This window comes from Cebus imitator, unplaced genomic scaffold (genome assembly GCF_001604975.1).
Source record: "Cebus imitator isolate Cc_AM_T3 unplaced genomic scaffold, Cebus_imitator-1.0 Scaffold603, whole genome shotgun sequence".
NCBI lineage: Eukaryota > Metazoa > Chordata > Mammalia > Primates > Cebidae > Cebus > Cebus imitator.
Genome location: NW_016107918.1, coordinates 316,715 through 335,058, shown reverse-complemented (window position 1 = coordinate 335,058; position 18,344 = coordinate 316,715). Strand labels below are relative to the sequence as shown.

Here is an 18,344-nt window from a genome sequence, read left to right as displayed (position 1 = left end):
TGAGCCCCCGCGCCCGGCCTCCTCTCTTCCTCTTCCTCTTCCGTCCTCTTCCTCTCTGCTCTTCCGCCTGTCCCCACTCCTCACACACTCTTTATCATCACGTTTCCTTCCCAGCCTCCTCCTTCTTCCCTTTTTGCTCTACCCCTTTCTCCCTCCTCCCCACCACCGCACTGCCCCTCTTCACCTCTCTTCCTTTCGGATAGAGGAGTAAGGCTTTGTTTTGTATGTATCTTATGTTATTAAAGACTCATGTATGTGTTCCAGGATTTGTGTTTAATTCTGTTTCTAATCTTGTGCAGGAAAATAAGCCTGTGGGCTTCAGCGTGCTGCAGCTGGCCGTAACAGACAAGGACTCTTCACATAACGGTCCCCCCTTCTCCTTTGCCATTGTCAGTGGAAATGGTGAGAAGGCATTTGAAGTTACCCAGCAAGGAGTGCTCCTGACGTCAGCCGCCATACAGAGGAAGGAGAAGGATCATTACTTACTGCAGGTTAAGGTGTGAATGTCTTTATGGTTTGTACATTCGTAGGGAATTGCTGCTTGGCATGGTTACCTCCTTCTACTTGACCAGCTTACATTTCATACAGAAACAGAAATTCATAGAACTGCGCTCCTCGTTTTTCTCCACCCTTTCATGTTTATCCCACTGCGCTTTGAAGGAGCTCAGTGGTTGATTTGTCATCGTCTTTGACAGAGCTAGGTTTCAGTGTGAATTAGTGACATGCTATAAAGAAATTTGTCCTTTTCTTTGATGGGTTTCTCGTGGAGAAGTGGGTATCTACTAGTTAGTCATTTTTTGGGAACCTGAGCAATATAAATTTTTTAATTAAAGAAGTTATGAACAGTGCCATAGACAAAGGCAATTTTATTTTCCTTTTCTCGTAGGTGGCCGATAATGGAAAGCCTCCGTTGACATCTTTGGCATACATTGACATTAGGGTCATTGAGGAGAGCATCTATCCCCCTGCGATTTTGCCCCTGGAGATTTTCATCACTGCTTCTGGAGAAGAATACTCAGGAGGTGTCATTGGGAAGATTCATGCAACAGACCAGGACGTGTATGATACTCTCACCTACAGTCTGGACCCTCAGATGGACAACCTGTTCTCTGTTTCCAGCACAGGGGGCAAGCTGATAGCACACAAGAAGCTAGACATGGGGCAGTACCTTCTCAATGTCAGCGTAACAGATGGGAAGTTCACCACGGTGGCAGACATCACCGTGCATATCAGGCAAGTCACACAGGAGATGCTGAACCACAGCATTGCCATCCGCTTTGCCAATCTCACTCCGGAAGAGTTCGTGGGTGACTACTGGCGCAACTTCCAGCGAGCTCTGCGGAACTTCCTGGGTGTGAGGAGGAATGACATCCAGATCATTAGTTTGCAGCCCTCTGAACCTCACCCACACCTGGATGTCCTGCTCTTTGTAGAGAAATCAGGTAGTGCTCAGATTTCAACAAAACAGCTTCTACACAAGATTAATTCTTCTGTGACGGATATTGAGGAAATCATTGGAGTGAGGATCCTGGACGTGTTCCAGAAACTCTGTGCAGGACTGGACTGCCCGTGGAAGTTCTGCGATGAGAAGGTGTCCGTGGATGAAAGTGTGATGTCAACACACAGCACGGCCAGACTGAGCTTTGTGACTCCCCGCCACCACAGGGCAGCGGTGTGTCTCTGCAAAGGTAGTGTGCACGAGCGTGTGAACACCAGTGTCACTGATGGCTTCATATGGCCTTTGATGGCTGCACATGGAAAGTCATTTTCCTGAAATTGCTGTTAATTATCTTTTCCCTTTCTCCCTTATCTTTGAAAAAGAGGGAAAATGCCCACCTGTCCACTATGGCTGTGAAGACAATCCGTGCCCTGAGGGATCTGAATGTGTGTCCGATCCCAGGGAGGAGAAACACACCTGTGTCTGCCCTGGCGGCAGGTTTGGTCAGTGCCCAGGTGAGAGTTGAATGGTGGGGCATACTTTTATTTTTAAAAATCAGATTCATTGGTCAGGTGCAGTGGCTCACACCTATAGTCTCAGCACTTTGGGAGGCTGAGGAAGGCGAATCACGAGGTCAGGAGTTTGCGACCAGCCTGGCCAACGTGGTAAAACCCCGCCTCTACTGAAAATACAAAAATTAGGCCGGGCGTGATGGCTCACACTTGTAATCCCAGCACTTTGGGAGGCTGAGGCAGGTGGATCACGAGCTCAGGACTTCAAGACCAGCCTGGCCAACACAGTGAAACCCCGTCTCTACTAAAAATACAAAAATTAGCTGGGCGTGGCGATGTTCATCTGGTATCCCAACTACTTGGGAGGCTGGGGCAGGAGAATGGCTTGAACCCAGGAGGCAGAGGTTGTAGTGAGCCGAGATTGTGCCACTGCACTCTGGCCTGGGTGTCAGAGCAAGACTCTGTCTCAAAAAAAAAAAAAAAAAAATCAGTTTCATTGTTTCTTAGAATTTTCTTCTTTATTGGAGTCTAAAAATATTGCAAAGTCTGTTTATTGTAACAAGTCAGATGTGGAGATGAATAAAGAATGGCAGTCGTAACTTTTGATTCCTCTTTTTACAGCACATTGTTGAGATTTGGTGTACTTCCTCCTGTACCTTCAATGATTATATAAACATATAGCTAACAACACAGCACCACACGTAGAAGTTTAATTTTCCTAGAAACTCAAGAGTGATCATATCTCACACCGTTCTCTGCCTCTTGCCTTTCCCTCCAGTTAGCAGCATGGTAAAGAGCACCTTTCCTACTGTTCCCAGCCCATGCCTATAACCCCTATTCTATTTGATAGCTGGAGAGTATTTTCTAGCATGTCTATACTTATTCAACATTGTTCTTATATGTAAAGATTCAAGCTGTTATGTTTCTTTCAGTTAAAAAATCTTTATACACGTATCTTTACATACGGATGCTTTCATTTCTCTACAGTGGATTATAAAACTAGAACTTGCTATATCAAAAATCAATGACATTTTAAATTTTTTGGTATCACTGTATTAGTTTCCCAAAATGTGGTATTAATTTTTAATTCTTCCAGTTATGTATGAAGGTCTCACTCTCCATTCCCTTGACATTGTTGAACATTTTCAGTTATAAAACGAATTCCTGCCATCTACCTGATGGGTGTGAAATGATATCTAATTACTATTGTAATTTACATTTCTCTGTCTGCTTTGAAAGTTTTCGTCTTACTTGTTCATTTCCTGTCAGTATTGCCTCTGCTGTGGCCTACGTGTTCCTGTTGTTTGATGGTCAGGGTTAATTGTTCATGGTATCAATGTGTAGGGTTATCTGTGTATTAGGAGTATTCACATTCACAGTGGGACAGTCTCCTCATCTTTATGTTATTTATATTGATAGTATCTTTTGATTTGTTAAGTATGTCTCGTCATTTTGAAATTCAGTTGTTACTTAGTTTTATATAATTCTGTTTGCCATCTCTGGAGATTGATAACATGTTCATCTTCTTTGGGGAATGGGGATTGTTTTATTTTGCTTGAGAAGGTTTCTTAAATCACCTTGAGGCTATGCATAACTATTTTCTGAAATTTTCTTCTAACAATTTTATACTGAACATTTTTATATTTAACCTTTCATTATTTTCGAATTCATTTCTCTGTGATGCACTAGTCAAATTTCTTCTTTCCAAATGGAGAGCCAGTCATGCTGTGCTTTTCATTAAGCAAATAGACATTTTCCCACAGAACTGGGTATTAAAATGTTATCATCTCAAATAAAACCTTAAATCAGTCTAGGGGTGCAAGGGAATCATACTTTAAAAAATATGCTTAAACTTGGTTCTGATTTATTTTTTCCTCTTTGTGATTCACAGGGAGTTCATCTATGACATTTACCGGAAACAGCTTTGTGAAATATCGTCTGATGGAAAATGAAAACAAATTAGAGATGAAAATGACCATGAGGCTCAGAACGTATTCCACGCATGCAGTTGTCATGTATGCCCGAGGAACTGACTATAGCATCTTGGAGGTATGTTTCTTTACAGTGTTGCATCTCAGTGGAAGACTTTAAAAACATAAATTCCATTTTGTGTTCAGATTGTTAATTTGAAAAGATAAAGTAAGTGAAATGGTTGAATTCCCCATTTAAATCGTTCATTGATGCCTGTACAAGTTTTAGACTTCGTGGGATGAAGAGTTCTGTTTGCTCTGCCATGACACAGAGATTTAGGTACATGACAGTTAACATTAATAGTGTTGGCTGGGCACAGTGGCTCACGCCTGTAATCCCAGCACTTCAGGAGGCTGAGGTGGGTGGATCACGTGAGGTCAGGAGTTTGAGACCAGCCCGGCCAACGTCTCTACTAAAAATACAAAAACTTAGCCAGACATGGTGGTGCATGCCTGTAATTCCACCTACTCCGGAGGCTGAGGCACAAGAATCACTTGAACTGGGGAGGCAGAGGTTGTAGTGAGCTGAGGTCACGTCACTGCACTCCAGCCTGTTCAAGTGATACTTATCTTGCCCACCTTTTAAAACAAACACAATTCAGCTTTGACTTTTGATATTACCTGATGCTGTATGCATTCAGTTAATATTTAATATTAATTATTCGCTTGCATGATGCTTTATGGATATACATTGGCACTATAACTTGATATTCCTAAAAGATACATTTTTATTACTCATACCGTGGACAAATGAGCGTGTGCTCTGTAGTACTTAAGTGCAAGGCCTTATCTTTTTACCCCCATTCCCAAACGTACCTCTCCCATTGATTCGTAATCAAGTACTGTAACTGAAGTTTCTGTGAGAGCAATGCGAACAGTAACTGTTTTTATCCTAGATTCACCACGGAAGGCTGCAGTACAAGTTTGACTGTGGAAGTGGCCCTGGAATTGTCTCCGTTCAGAGCATTCAGGTCAATGATGGGCAGTGGCACGCAGTGTCTCTGGAGGTGAATGGTAACTATGCCCGCTTGGTTCTAGACCAAGTTCACACGGCATCGGGCACAGCCCCGGGGACTCTGAAAACCCTGAACCTGGATAACCATGTGTTTTTTGGTGGCCACATCCGTCAGCAGGGAACAAGGCACGGAAGAAGTCCCCAAGTGAGCAGTGGTTTCAGGGGCTGCATGGACTCCATTTATTTGAATGGACAGGAGCTGCCTTTAAACAGCAAACCAAGAAGCTACGCGCACATGGAGGAGTCGGTGGACGTGTCTCCGGGGTGCTTCCTGGCGGCTACGGAAGAGTGCTCCAGCAACCCTTGCCAGAACGGAGGCCTTTGCAATCCGTCACCTGCTGGAGGTGGGCCCCGTAACGCTATCCTCTTTAAAGTGGTGCACATGTATGCATTTAAGGGGAAACTCCCCAGCTATTTTTTTTAAAATTTTTTTTTTCTCTTTTTATTCAAACAATGTCGTCAGGTACTGCAGTCAGTGTTGGAACTGAGTAGTGCTCTGTGTGCGGGAGCAGAGCCGGGCTTGTGCCCTCCTGGTGCCCGAGCCGCAGGCACCGCGATTCCGACTGCCGCGCCCCTGCAGTGCTGTCCTGGCACCCGAGCAGGGGGCAGCACAAGTGGCTCAGAACTGACCTCCATGGTCGTTGACCCAGGGGAGTCTAGAGTTCGCATCGCTTAGCCCTTCCTTGTTGTTATCACCTGTGTCTAATGGCTCAGCGTAGAGGGGCTGCTAGAGTCTTGCTGGTAATAGTAGTTGGGAGTCTAATTTTCCAAAAGGCCCTGAATACGTCCCGAATGTCGCCGTATCTGTCTGTCTCGAAGCCCTGGCAGAGTGAGGTACTCTGTGACTTTTGCATCCTGGACTCTGTCAGGCCCACGGACCAATAATGAGGCACAGTTAGGAAAATGACCGTCGCCATCCTGAGTGGAGCTTAGTGTAATGCATAGAGCAAAAATAATACTGTGATTAAATGGGATTTCCAATTAACGGAAAGTTCTGTTCTCTTGGGGAAGTATATTGCCATGCCGTGTGCGTAGCGTGGGCCAGGCCATCCCCACAGAGACACTCGGAGGCTGTCCTTATGTTGCCACTTAGGGATGAGGCTGAGAGAAGCATTGTCCTGACTGGGGCTACCATGGTCCCTGAAGCAGGAGGAAAGGAGTGTGGTGGCCATGCCCTGGCTCCTAAAGCCCCTGGCCCAGGGCACTGTATTCCTTCGTCCTGAGAAAACCCCTCAGCCACGCCGGCTTTGGAGGGGCGGGGAAGCACTGTGCTGTGGCGTGCGCCCAAGGCAGGCAGCTAGGAATGGCCTGCCACGCTACCTACCTGCCACGGACTTCACAAAGTACAGCCAGCACTCTTTGTACTGCTTCGGACACATGTGATGATCTCCTTTCTTAAGTCTTTCCATGTTTGAGAGGCCGAGGCAGGAGGATCATTTGAGGCTGGAGGTGAGGCAGCCTGGGCAGTGTAGGGAGACCCCATCTCTACAAAAGCCTGAAAAATTAGCCAGGCATGGTGGCGCACATCTGTAGTCCCAGCAGCTCGGGAGGCTGAGGTGAGAGGGTCCCTGAGCCCCGGAGTTTGAGGCTGCAGTGGGCTGAGATTGCACCACTGCGCTCCAGCCTGGGTGGCAGAGCGGGATCCCATCTCAAAGAATTTAAAAATTGAAGGGTAATTTGTAGTCCTCAGAGTGCTTTTCACATTCATTATTTTCTCATTTAATCCTTGAATGCTTGTGAATCGTGAATAAATTGAGATGTTAAGTGGGTGCTGTCTGTGTACATGGTCACCCAAGTAGAGGGCTGTGTTTTCCTTCTCTGTGTGTTTGACCTCATGATCTTACTGCAAATCCTGATGAACTAAAGGTGAGTGAGTTCTCTCTTCAGTTCTCTGTGCCACGGCCATACCAGCAGTGGGAAGCTTGTTGATGTAGCCAGCTTTTTCCCAGAGAGAGTGAGAATTCTTCTAGCTTTTACAGATCTTGGAGAACTAAATCTTAAAGATGGAAAGCAAGGTAATTAAGACCAGGTCTCTGAGCCATGGAGTGATAGGACTTTTGTGTTCCTTTTTGCCAATTTAGGTTATTACTGCAAATGCAGCGCCTTATACATAGGGACCCACTGTGAGATAAGCGTCAATCCGTGTTCCTCCAACCCTTGCCTCTATGGGGGCACGTGTGTCGTCAGCAATGGAGACTTTGTTTGCCAGTGTAGAGGATTATATACGGGCCAGAGGTATGTGCGTTTTTCTTAACTTTCTTAGTTATTTGTAGTATAAAATTCTTTTTAAACATGTAACGGTGCATGTAAAAAGTCTCCACGTCCATTTGCTAATGTCGTCTGTTCTGCTGTATTTGTTAGCAATAGAGTCATGAGGTTTGTGTCTGCTTTTCCTTGCTCTTCAGGTGTCAGCTTAGTCCGTACTGCAAAGACGAACCCTGTAAAAATGGCGGGACATGCTTTGACAGTTTGGACGGCGCCGTTTGTCAGTGCGATTCGGGTTTTAGGGGAGAAAGGTAAACGGTTTCTTCCAGAATTTATATACGAACCTTTTCATTGTGTCCTGTTGACTGGCAGATGCAACAGACCTTCAGTGGTTTGAACTACGTTGCTTCAGATGTTGATAATCCTCGTATGGGCCGCTTATATAATTTATGATCTTTCCACTCTTTAAAATGAAATCTCAAGCAGATGAATATAGTATATATATAATACTCAACCTACTTCTATACTTTAAAGGTACAATAAAGAATGGGCGGGTTCTGGTAGACAGCATTCTATGGGAAGAATGAGATGATGATGTTTTCAAAGTGGCCCGTCTTGGAAGCCGAATCCGTCCACCTCTCAGTGGCAGCAGTGTTTCCTTTTTCATAACATGCCAATGACTAACATTTATGTTGAATCTAGAAGTCTTTTTTACCTCTCTCGTTGTCTTATGTAATCTTTATCATCATCCTCAGAGGTGGTTATTACTTTCCAAGGGAAGACATGAGACATGGGGGTACTTGATGTGCCTTGGAAGAGGTGGATGAGAAGTTTCAGCTTCAGATGCCATGTTTACCTTAGCCTTTTCACCAGTTCCATTAAAAACACTGCTCAGGGCCTGAAACCTGTGCCTCGTGCAGCGCACGGAGACTGACCTTCACCATCAGGCTTCGCCGAAGGCCTTTGGTGTGGCCTGCTTGCAGGGATGCCCATGTAGTTTTGCTCTAAGAATGGTGGTAGTCTTGAATTTTTCCATCAGTCACATGGTCTTAGTTCATAAGTTGACTTCCCTAATTCTGGTCAGTAAATACTCTTAACACATTTGACAAAAACATATTAATAACCAGAATTTTCATGCCAGGTGCATGTGAGGGATAGTAAGTAGATAACTTTCATCAAGGGAGAAGGAAGGATTTGAGGGGCAGGTGGATCTGTACACGCGGAAAATACGCCCCAGTTTGGAAAGGCAGAGGGCCTTGCTTATGAACTGAAGGGTGAGGAGTCCAGGTTTCCACAACAGGGTAACATTTAAAAATGGAAAATACGGTTTACTGCCATATTACCAAAGAGGAAAATCTTAGGAATTTAATCCAGGCTATGGGAAGAGTACACAGCATCTTATCAAAATACACATGCCAAGTTTCTGAATGATAGCGTGGTTATCAGAACTCAGTGCACTCTACTGTGTAGGCAGTGGGGTTGATGCAGTAGTCTGTTGGATCCTAGGAAAATGGCCACTAATATTGGATTTGTTTCCTTCCCAAATATACATCGAAAGCATATTATCACGATTAGTTTCTCCACCAAAGGTCTTTGGTCGTGGTGGTTGATAGTACATTTTTTAGTTGTTTTGTATCTGAGTTTGATTTTCACGTATCTTGTCAAGGAGGGATTAGTCTCGGTGTCTAAGGATCAAGCCTGGTGTGCGCAGAGGCACCTGCACGGGTCCCTCCTCATTCCTGACTCTCTTGGCAGGTGTCAGAGTGATATTGACGAGTGTGCGGGAAACCCCTGCCGTCACGGGGCCCTTTGTGAGAACACACATGGCTCCTATCACTGCAACTGCAGCCACGAGTACAGGGGCCGGCACTGCGAGGACGCCGTGCCCAACCAGTACGTGTCCACGCCGTGGAATATTGGGCTGGCAGAAGGGATCGGAATCGTCGTGTTTATCGCAGGGATATTTTTACTGGTGGTGGTGTTTGTTCTCTGCCGTAAGATGATTAGTCGGAAAAAGAAGCAGCATCAGGCGGAACCTGAAGACAAACACCTGGGACCCACTACCGCTTTCTTGCAAAGACCATATTTCGATTCCAAGCTAAACAAGAACATTTACTCAGACATACCACCCCAGGTGCCTGTCCGCCCCATTTCCTACACTCCAAGCATTCCAAGTGACTCGAGAAACAATCTTGACCGAAATTCCTTCGAAGGATCTGCTATCCCAGAGCGCCCCGAACTCAGCACTTTTAACCCCGAGTCTGTGCACGGGCATCGAAAAGCCGTGGCGGTCTGCAGCGTGGCGCCAAACCTGCCTCCGCCACCCCCTTCCAACTCCCCTTCTGACAGCGACTCCATACAGAAGCCCAGCTGGGACTTCGACTATGACAGTAAGAGGCATTTCTGCATCTCACTAAAATGTCACTTGAGGTAAACAGTGAGGTCACAAGTTGGGTTCAGTTGACTCTTCATTAGAGACAGATAGGCTCAGACTGAATGTGCTGATTTGAAACATTTTTTGGATGTCCTGAGTACTGGCTGAGCACTGTGGCAATTATTTTAATGAAGAAATTGAATGTAGTCATGTTTTAGCTAATCTTCTGGCAAGATCGTTTCATTTTAGAATTGTTAAAGGTTCTTGTCTATAATTTTTTTTAGCTTATTTTTATGTCAAAAAAAATCGGGAGCCTTTTAATGTTAGGATTTTTAAAACGATGGCCAGGGGAGGTGGAAATATTTATGTTAGTGGCTTAACATATATTCAGTGCTTTTTTTAAAAAAAAGAAAAAGCTATATGTGTTATTTTAAAACAAAATTGTAACACTGTTTCTTCTCCAATGACGTTCATAGGCATGCTAATAGGGAATTTCTGTTCGATGAATCTCGAAGATGTGTAGGTTTTTCTGTTTGGGTTTTTTTATGTCTTTGTTTGAGTTTTTAAGGTTTTTCTTTCAGTCATTTATTAAATAAACCTCAGGCTGCCGTTGGGTCATGCGTGTGTCAGGATTCAGTGGTGAACAAAACGGTTTTGGCCCGTGTGAACTTACTGTTGTCATCCTTTTCTTTTCTTTTTTTTTTTTTTTAAGCTAAAGTGGTGGACCTCGATCCCTGTCTTTCCAAGAAGCCTCTAGAGGAGAAGCCTTCCCAGCCCTACAGTGCCCGGGAAAGCCTGTCCGAAGTGCAGTCCCTGAGCTCCTTCCAGTCCGAATCGTGTGATGACAATGGTGAGTCTGCCGCGGAAACGCTGTGCGTGCCCGTGTTACTGTGTTTTTTCACGTGTGGGCGCACTAGCTACCCTCCGGAAGCCTCACAGTGTTTACGTTTTACTCGGACCCCTTTTAAACAGCACCGAACATACTTGCATGAGTGTCTGCTGGGAAAGAGCTAAACTGTTCTTAATGAATGGCTACTTGAACTTGTCATGATAGGGAAGAACACACTCACTAACTGAAGGATCATTTCTGATTGATTAACCTTGTCTTGGCTTTTTTTCACAACAGTAAACATGACCCCAGTTTTGTGGGGTTTTCAGAAATCCTCACAACTTTCTTAACCATGCAGCATGCATGCACACACATGCACACGCACACACACACTTTGACACACACACACAGACAGACACACACACACACACCTGTCTAAAAAGAGATGTGATAATCTGAAAGAAATGTTGGTTTCAGTAGCACCTTTCGTGTTAACTGAAGCATGATTTCTTTCCAATGGACTAATCTCGTATTGACTTTTCTTCATAACAGCCAGTATTACCACAGTTTTGTGGGGTTTTCAGAACTCCTCACGACTTTCTTAACCATGCAACACATACACACACACTCTCTCTCTCTGTCTCAGATACACACGCACTCACACACACACACGCACACACACGCATGCGCGCGCGCGCCCTCTTAAGAAGACATGCGATGTTCTGAAATGTTCGGTTTCAGCAGCACCTTTGTTATGACAAGGTTTTATGTGTCTCCTCCCCCAACCTCACTGCGGCCCAGCTCCCATTTGGATCAGAGCGCACTGACAGCACAGTTGAGGAGACTGCTAGTAAGTCTGATTATATTTCTAATGAAGAAGGTTTGGCAGTGGGATCTTTGCTACCAGTTATGTTGACCTGCTTTCCCTAGGGTAAATCGCCCTGGTGACTAGCTTTGCCAGAGGAACACATACCAGTAGAGAAAGTTGTCAGTATTCAGTAGCACGATGTACTTTTTCCTGGAAATTTTTGCATCTCAGAATTAATAAATTTAATGATAATGTTTTTTCTTGTATAAACACGCTATACGTGTATACATTTCAAATATTTTATTGGTAGAAAAGGTAACCCACTAAAAATTACTCAATACAGAGTAATGTAGTCCACAATACATTACACATATAGTCCACAAATCCATATAGTTCATTATCTGTTGCAGAGTCCTTTTTCAAACTAAAGATAGCTAGAAGTATGTGTTATTATTTCTGATTTCAAGCATATTATATACGGTATCAAAATATGCCTGTGTTTATTAGGGCTAGAGTACATGGACATAGCTTTGCTTATTAAACCAACAGGATAGAATTATGTCTTTTATCAGTCTTAATTCTAAAAAGTTCCTGTTTCCAGTTTAATAATTTATACCTTGGCCCCTAAATGCTCTTTATAAATACATTTCACAATTTTACCAGCATTTTCATTCTAGTCCTTTTTGTTGAAACATCAGTCTTCTTACTAATACTCCCAAGTGCGTTTAATAAGTTAGGTCAAATTAATTATGAAAACTAGCTTCCAGATAATACAGTGCGGAGAAAAAACGTATATACAGGAGTGTTACTATTTTACTCATTACCATAATTTGGTGATTTAGTAAGCTGAAAGGCTGCTGAGAGTCTGTTCCTGCATGTATTCCTAGTTTCCTGGGGCCATTGTTACAAGTCACCGCAAACTTTGTGGCCTAAAGCAGTGTAGACTTGTCTTCCTGTAGTTCTGTGGCTTGGAATCCAACCCCTGGGCATCACAGGGCTGAAATCATGTGATCCGTAGGCCTGCATTCCCTCCTAGAGCTGGAGGGAAGAACCTGTCTTCCTTCCTTTCCTGGCTTTTCGAGGCTGCCCGCATCCATTGGCTCTTGATTTCTTCCATGTCTGAGAGACAGCAGCATTGCCTGTCATTGAGCACCCCTCTGTCCGCACAGCTCCCTCCAGCCAGAACTGGGAAAGCCTCTGTGCTGAAAAATTGCCCTTAGGATGACACTGGGCCCACCCAGAGAATCTGGGAAATCCCGCATCTCAATTTCCTCACCTGAAGCACGTCAGCAAAGTCCCTTTTGCCATGTGTGGTGACATAGTCACAGGCTTCTGGGATTCGGACGTGGCCTGGCTGAGGGCCAGCCTTCTGCCTACCACATGCGTACATATTTACCTTGGCATAGTTCTTTTAAAACAATCTGATATGCAAATGAAGAGTGAATTTACACAGGAACAGTCGGGCAGAGTCTCCTCCTCTGCTGGTGTGTTAGCTCACCAGCCATTAGTCCATCTGCAAACAGACAAGACATTTGCAGAAAGAACAATCACAGCAAGGACAAAACCGTTTTTGTTTTGGATTGCGTGTGTTTCTCCTTAAATTTCTTTTTTCTGGGGACAATGTATGAGTGATTAAATGTCCAGAAGAGTGGCATACCAGAGACTGTAGTCTGAATGTCAAGTCTTGCCTGTGAGACGTTAAAATAAGAATTGTTTTGGCCTGGCACGATCCATAGTTGTAATTGTGAAAAAATTTAAAACTAAAAAATTTTTTGCCTAAATTCCAATGAAATATATTTACATTATTCCTTTGATTAATAATACATATATAGCTTGATTAGAAAAGTCTGAGACATACAGCTAACGGTGAGGGGGTCATGCATCATGATGACACGTTAAAGCACTCAGCAGTTCTGAGTTGAGGTAGCAATGGTATAATACACAGTTCTGTTTCATGCACTGTTTTCTGACTAACTGAAGATGTTCCTAATTGACTGCTTTTGTGCCTTTTTGCAAGCTTCCGTAGTGACCGTAGTGCACCTTGTCAACGCTGTGGTTGACACGGTGAGCACAGAAGGTACAGTTGTAAGTGCCCGTGCTTTGTGTCTGTGTCTGGAAGCAGCCGCGTCCTAGGGCACTGCCACCTTGCCTGTTGCAGTGTCAGAAAAGCCAGTTTGTGGTTTTGAGGGGGTTGAGTACTTTTATTTTATGCAGCTGTGTGTATTCATAGTCTGGGTGCTTTGCAAAGATATTTCGATGTATGTTATGTCTTTGTTACGTTTTACCATTCACGGTGATTTACACAGATTGGAAGTAACCAGAAGATCTTGAGAGCGTATCTTTAGGTGGTGCAGTGTAAAAAAAAGTTCAGAAGTAGTTTTAACTACCTAAAATATTTTTTGAAACAAAAATTCTTTACATGAACAGGAATAAGACTTGAGTAACATAAAGCTGTCATAATTAACCTGGAACTGACTCTTTACTTTTGGGTTTTCCCTGAGTATGATCAAAGAAAAGGTTGTAGAGTGTGGTCAAAGCATATTTTCATATCTGGTTTAGTGAAAATTATTTAATGTGAAGCTTTATCTGCTTAGAGTTATAAAAAAGGACATTGACCACCTTCCCCAAATTATTTTAAATTAAAATAACCTTTTATTAGTGCACTGAAATGAATCACATGGGAAAGGCACAGGCTAGTAGTTTTCAGACTGTGACGTGACTCAGATCACCTGTAGGGCGGTTAAAAGCCCAGTTGCCGGTTCTCAGCACCAGCATTTCTGATGCATCAGAGCTGGGCTGGGGCTTGAGAATTTGCATTTTTCAGCAGTTCGCAGGTGGCGCTGATGGCACTGGTCTAGAGATCCCCCTTGAGAACTGCTGACTCACGTAGGGCATCGCCGTCACAGCGCTCAGGGGTCCCTTTTGCTGGGACAAGGCGCTGTTGAGGTTGAGGAGGAAGAAGGAGAGAGCGCTGGGCCCCATTTGATCTCAAGCGGGAGAGGCTACCTGCCAGTCTCCATCCTTCAGTTACCGATGATGCCTGCGCCGCTCTTCCTAAGAAATACCATGTTTTTACTTGCTGAATCCGAAACTTACCTCTGTTTTGTCTAGTGAATTTTTAGTTTTGACCCAATGACCTTCCAGCATTTTAAATATTGTTGCAGTTTAAAGAAGCAGCATTTCAGTCGTTCGTTCATGCAGTCTCCTTCACTGAAAACTATTTTTTGGCATATCCAAGAAGTGCACATTGAATTTAAAGCTGATAGCTGGTACTAGGGCCTGAGGGACAAAAGTTGGTGATCCTTTTTGTTGTTGTTTAAAGGGATTGCTGCGTTTTTTTCATAGACTTGAAAATGATTCTGTAGATACATGTTTCCTAAATGCTGGTTTATTCATTTTTTAGAGCCATCGCAGTCTTTTAAAATTATTGAAATTTCTAGAGGTGAACTATCAATCAAATATTTGTCCCAGATTAGTTTTAAACATGTTTTTGAATCGCACTGTAGAATGCATAGAGAGGGCCTTGTTTGAAAAATCACTGAAGTGACCATTTTTCTGCACGATCCTGCGTTCAGTTACGGACAGTTTCTAACGGGGCTTGACCCGCATTATCCTGCCTAGTCTCCGCAGTGGCCTTCTGGGATTTTCACCCTATGTCATAGACAGGACCTGAAGGCTAGCCGGGGCCAGCGCAGGCGTCTCACGGTCCTGACTGACAGTAGGATTTACCCGCACTTCCCGCTAGACTTCTGTGTATAGATGGCGGGTCTTGCCAGAGCAAGTGTCACTACAGACAGGGGGTAAGTGCAGCCAGGGTCTCTCTAGGGAATGGTCAACAGTATAAACATTAAATCATGTTCAAGATACATAGTTGGGAGAGATTTTCAGCTTGTAGATCCGTCTTATCTAAGTTTGCCTATGAATTTCTCTGAATTTAATGTCCTCCGAAGGTTGCAGTGTGCCGTAAAGTATGTGCATCATGTCACTGTAGGTGTATTCAGAGTATCACCTATGTAACCTGCTCAGTTTATATTTTATTAGAGCCTGTTTGTTTTAATTATTCCTAAGAAAAGTCGTGTTTTCAGGCTTTGATTGTCAGACGCAAGGAAAAGAAAGTAATATTTGATTTTTCTGGCCAAATCTCTGGTTCATCATTACTCTGTCCTCCACTTGCGTATCCCATTTTATCTGTGGTACGTACATGTCTCAGCCAGTTGGAATTTTCATAGACACTGGCGTAAGGCCGTGCTGTATGGCTGACTGGGCCTTTGTAAGCAGTTGACATTGTTCTGTGTACTTACCTTTATTGCCTTTTCAGCTGTCTGTTTTAATTACAAATGTTTTCTTTTTTTTTCTACTCTGCCACCAAAAGAATCTTTGGCTGCTCCTGACCTCAGCAAATCAAGAGGTGACTTCTGCATGCCGGTTATTCATTGATACTCACTAAAAACAATGGGTCAGGCTTTGCCCCAGTGCCTGCTGACCGCACTTGGTTGCCCAGCGTCCGCAGCAGTAACGAAGTCCGTGGCTGCATGTGTGTGGACTGCATTCAAAGCACGGATTGCCTAACCTTCTCCTGCCTCTCAAAGTATTTTTTAAATCCTGAGGAGAAAGAAAAAAAAAATTTCCAAAATTGGAAGTTTTTTTTTTTTTTTTAAAGATAAATAGTGATGCTTTATGTAGTCTAAAAGGATCCCGATCCTTTTTGAAAGTAACACAGATCAGTTGTTACGTGTATCAGAGGCTGTGTTATAATCTTGTAATGCTTGTTCAGTTGTATGTTGCTTGATTTGGGGGCATGCTTTGAGACCTACCTAGATTAAAATAATTTGTTGTCTGGGGGGGCTAATGAAAAATAGTAATTTTAATATTAAAATCACTACATTATTATGAAGGAAGCTTATTTTCTAAACTTTAGCATGTTAAGGGTTACCTTGATTACTTAAAAAAGTTGCATTGGCTGGGCATGGTGGCCTGCACTCCCAGCACTTCAGGAGGCTGAGGTGGCAAGATTGCTTGCAGCCAGGAGTTTAAGACCAGCCTGGGCAACACAGACCCTGTCTCTACAAAAAATAGAAATGAAAAATTTTTTTAAGTTGCATGAATCAGTATTTTTTTAATGAGAAGTAGTGCAGATCAAGTGACACTGGATATTTCACTGATGTCCCAAGACTAAGTCAGTACTTTGCTTCCTGCATTACAGAAGAAAAGTTAAAAGATGGTTAGAATCGTTTGTAGAAAAATGTGTATGATTTAGATGCTGGCATTGCATTTCCCTCAGGACCCCTCTTGTTTCCTTGAGTGCTGGTTGCGTACATAAAAATGTAAGTCCACATTTTAGAAATAGAGCCTAGTTCATAGGGGTCTTTAAACAGGAGAGGGGTCGGGGGATGTCTTCAAAGCAAAGACGAGGAATTTCCAAAGCGGTGAGCTTTGAATGAAGGCATCAGTGCATTTGCATCTTTCTTTGTTACACTGAGCTCTCTTCCCACGGCACAAAACCTTAGGAGAAAACACGTTGACGTCTATTTTCTTTTCTACCAAGGGTATCACTGGGATACATCTGATTGGATGCCAGGTGTTCCTCTGCCGGACATACAGGAGTTCCCCAACTATGAGGTGATTGACGAGCAGACACCCCTGTACTCAGCAGATCCAAACGCCATCGATACGGACTATTACCCTGGAGGCTACGACATCGAAAGTGATTTTCCTCCACCCCCGGAAGACTTCCCCGCACCTGATGAGCTGCCACCCTTATCGCCAGAATTCGGCGATCAGTTTGAATCCATCCACCCTCCTAGAGACATGCCTGCCGCGGGTAGCTTGGGTTCTTCATCGAGAAACCGGCAGAGATTCAACTTGAATCAGTATTTGCCCAATTTTTACCCCCTCGATATGTCTGAACCTGAAACAAAAGGCACTGGTGAGAACAGTCCTTGTAGAGAGTCCCATGCCCCTTACCCGCCAGGGTATCAGAGACACTTCGAGACGCCCGCTGTGGAGAGCATGCCCATGTCTGTGTACGCCTCCATGGCCTCCTGCTCTGACGTGTCGGCCTGCTGCGAAGTGGAGTCGGAGGTCATGATGAGTGACTACGAGAGCGGGGACGATGGCCACTTTGAAGAGGTGACAGTCCCGCCCCTGGATTCCCAGCAGCACACAGAAGTCTGACTCTCAACTCCCCCCAAAGTGCCTGACGTTAGTGGACCCTGAGATTATGTAATGACCCGCGTTGTTCGCAGTAGTGCCTCCAAGCTTTTTTTTGGTGAGCTGAATGGGCATGGCTGCGCTGGATCCTGCACCTCTGGACCTGCTCGTCATTTCCAGTGTCCCGACTACTGTCATCCGTGAGGTTTTCATCGGCTGTGCCATTCCCCAGCGCCTTTCGGGATTTACATCTGTCCGTGTTAAAATCGTGAAACGGAAGTCAGCTCTCTCATCTCATCAGCACGATTCATGTATTTATATAGATTTGATTATTTTAATTTTCCTGTCTCTTTTTTTTTGTAAATGTTATGTACAGATTGATTTCTCATAGTTTTAACTAGATTTCCAAGGTGTTTTGTGCATTTCTTTCAACTGCATTTGGTGGTGTTAGTGTCATTACCTAGCACCCTGATTTCTTACTGTAACCAGGGTTTTACTCTGTCTTTTTCCATACTTCATGCTCTGAAGTGTGACATTTCATTAGTACATTTCAGTATAGTCATTCATTTCTAGCTGTACATAGGATGAGGAAGAGACCTGACACATGAACATGTCTTACATGGGTTGCTGTATTTAGAATTATAAACATTTTTCATTATTGGAAAGTGTAATGGGGACCTTCTGCATACCTGTTTAGAACCAAAACCACCATGACACCGTTTTTCCAGTGTCTGTATATTTGTGATGCAATGGTCTTGTAAAGGTTTTTAATGAAAACTACCCTTAGCCAGACTTTCTTACTGACAATAAATTATTAATAAAATACTTGAGCTTTACTGCCTGCTTTTCCTTTCCACTTATACCCCTGTTCAGGGTTCAGTGGCTGAACTGAGATAGAAGGATGGACGAATGGAAGGGTGGATACTGATGTGTTTGCTTTTAGTGGACAAGTTATAAATGTGACAATTCTCTCTACGCTGACCAAAGCCAGGCTGTACATGCGGAGGTAGCCACCAGGTGGCAGTGTACAGCTACCTGACAGG

At 43.9% G+C, this 18,344-nt stretch overlaps 1 protein-coding gene across 7 annotated transcripts in view; it reads left to right on the top strand.

The window, feature by feature from the left end:
- FAT1 (FAT atypical cadherin 1) overlaps positions 1-18,137 on the top strand; it is a 142,324-nt gene extending 124,187 nt beyond the window's left edge. For 2 of the 7 annotated variants that reach the window (XM_017516780.1, XM_037734318.1), the window contains 12 exons: positions 300-497; positions 887-1,688; positions 1,822-1,953; positions 3,842-3,999; positions 4,817-5,279; positions 7,017-7,170; positions 7,341-7,451; positions 8,896-9,530; positions 10,227-10,364; positions 13,169-13,228; positions 15,524-15,559; positions 16,697-18,137. In XM_017516780.1, the coding sequence (XP_017372269.1) occupies positions 300-497; positions 887-1,688; positions 1,822-1,953; positions 3,842-3,999; positions 4,817-5,279; positions 7,017-7,170; positions 7,341-7,451; positions 8,896-9,530; positions 10,227-10,364; positions 13,169-13,228; positions 15,524-15,559; positions 16,697-17,325 (3,516 nt within the window). In that variant the 3' untranslated portion in view covers positions 17,326-18,137. Of the gene's footprint in view, positions 1-299; positions 498-886; positions 1,689-1,821; positions 1,954-3,841; positions 4,000-4,816; positions 5,280-7,016; positions 7,171-7,340; positions 7,452-8,895; positions 9,531-10,226; positions 10,365-13,168; positions 13,237-15,523; positions 15,560-16,696 lie in introns of all 7 variants that reach the window. The other 5 variants (XM_017516784.1, XM_037734320.1, XM_037734322.1 and 2 more) reach the window with 4 other exon arrangements.
- The last annotated feature ends 207 nt before the right edge of the window (positions 18,138-18,344 follow it).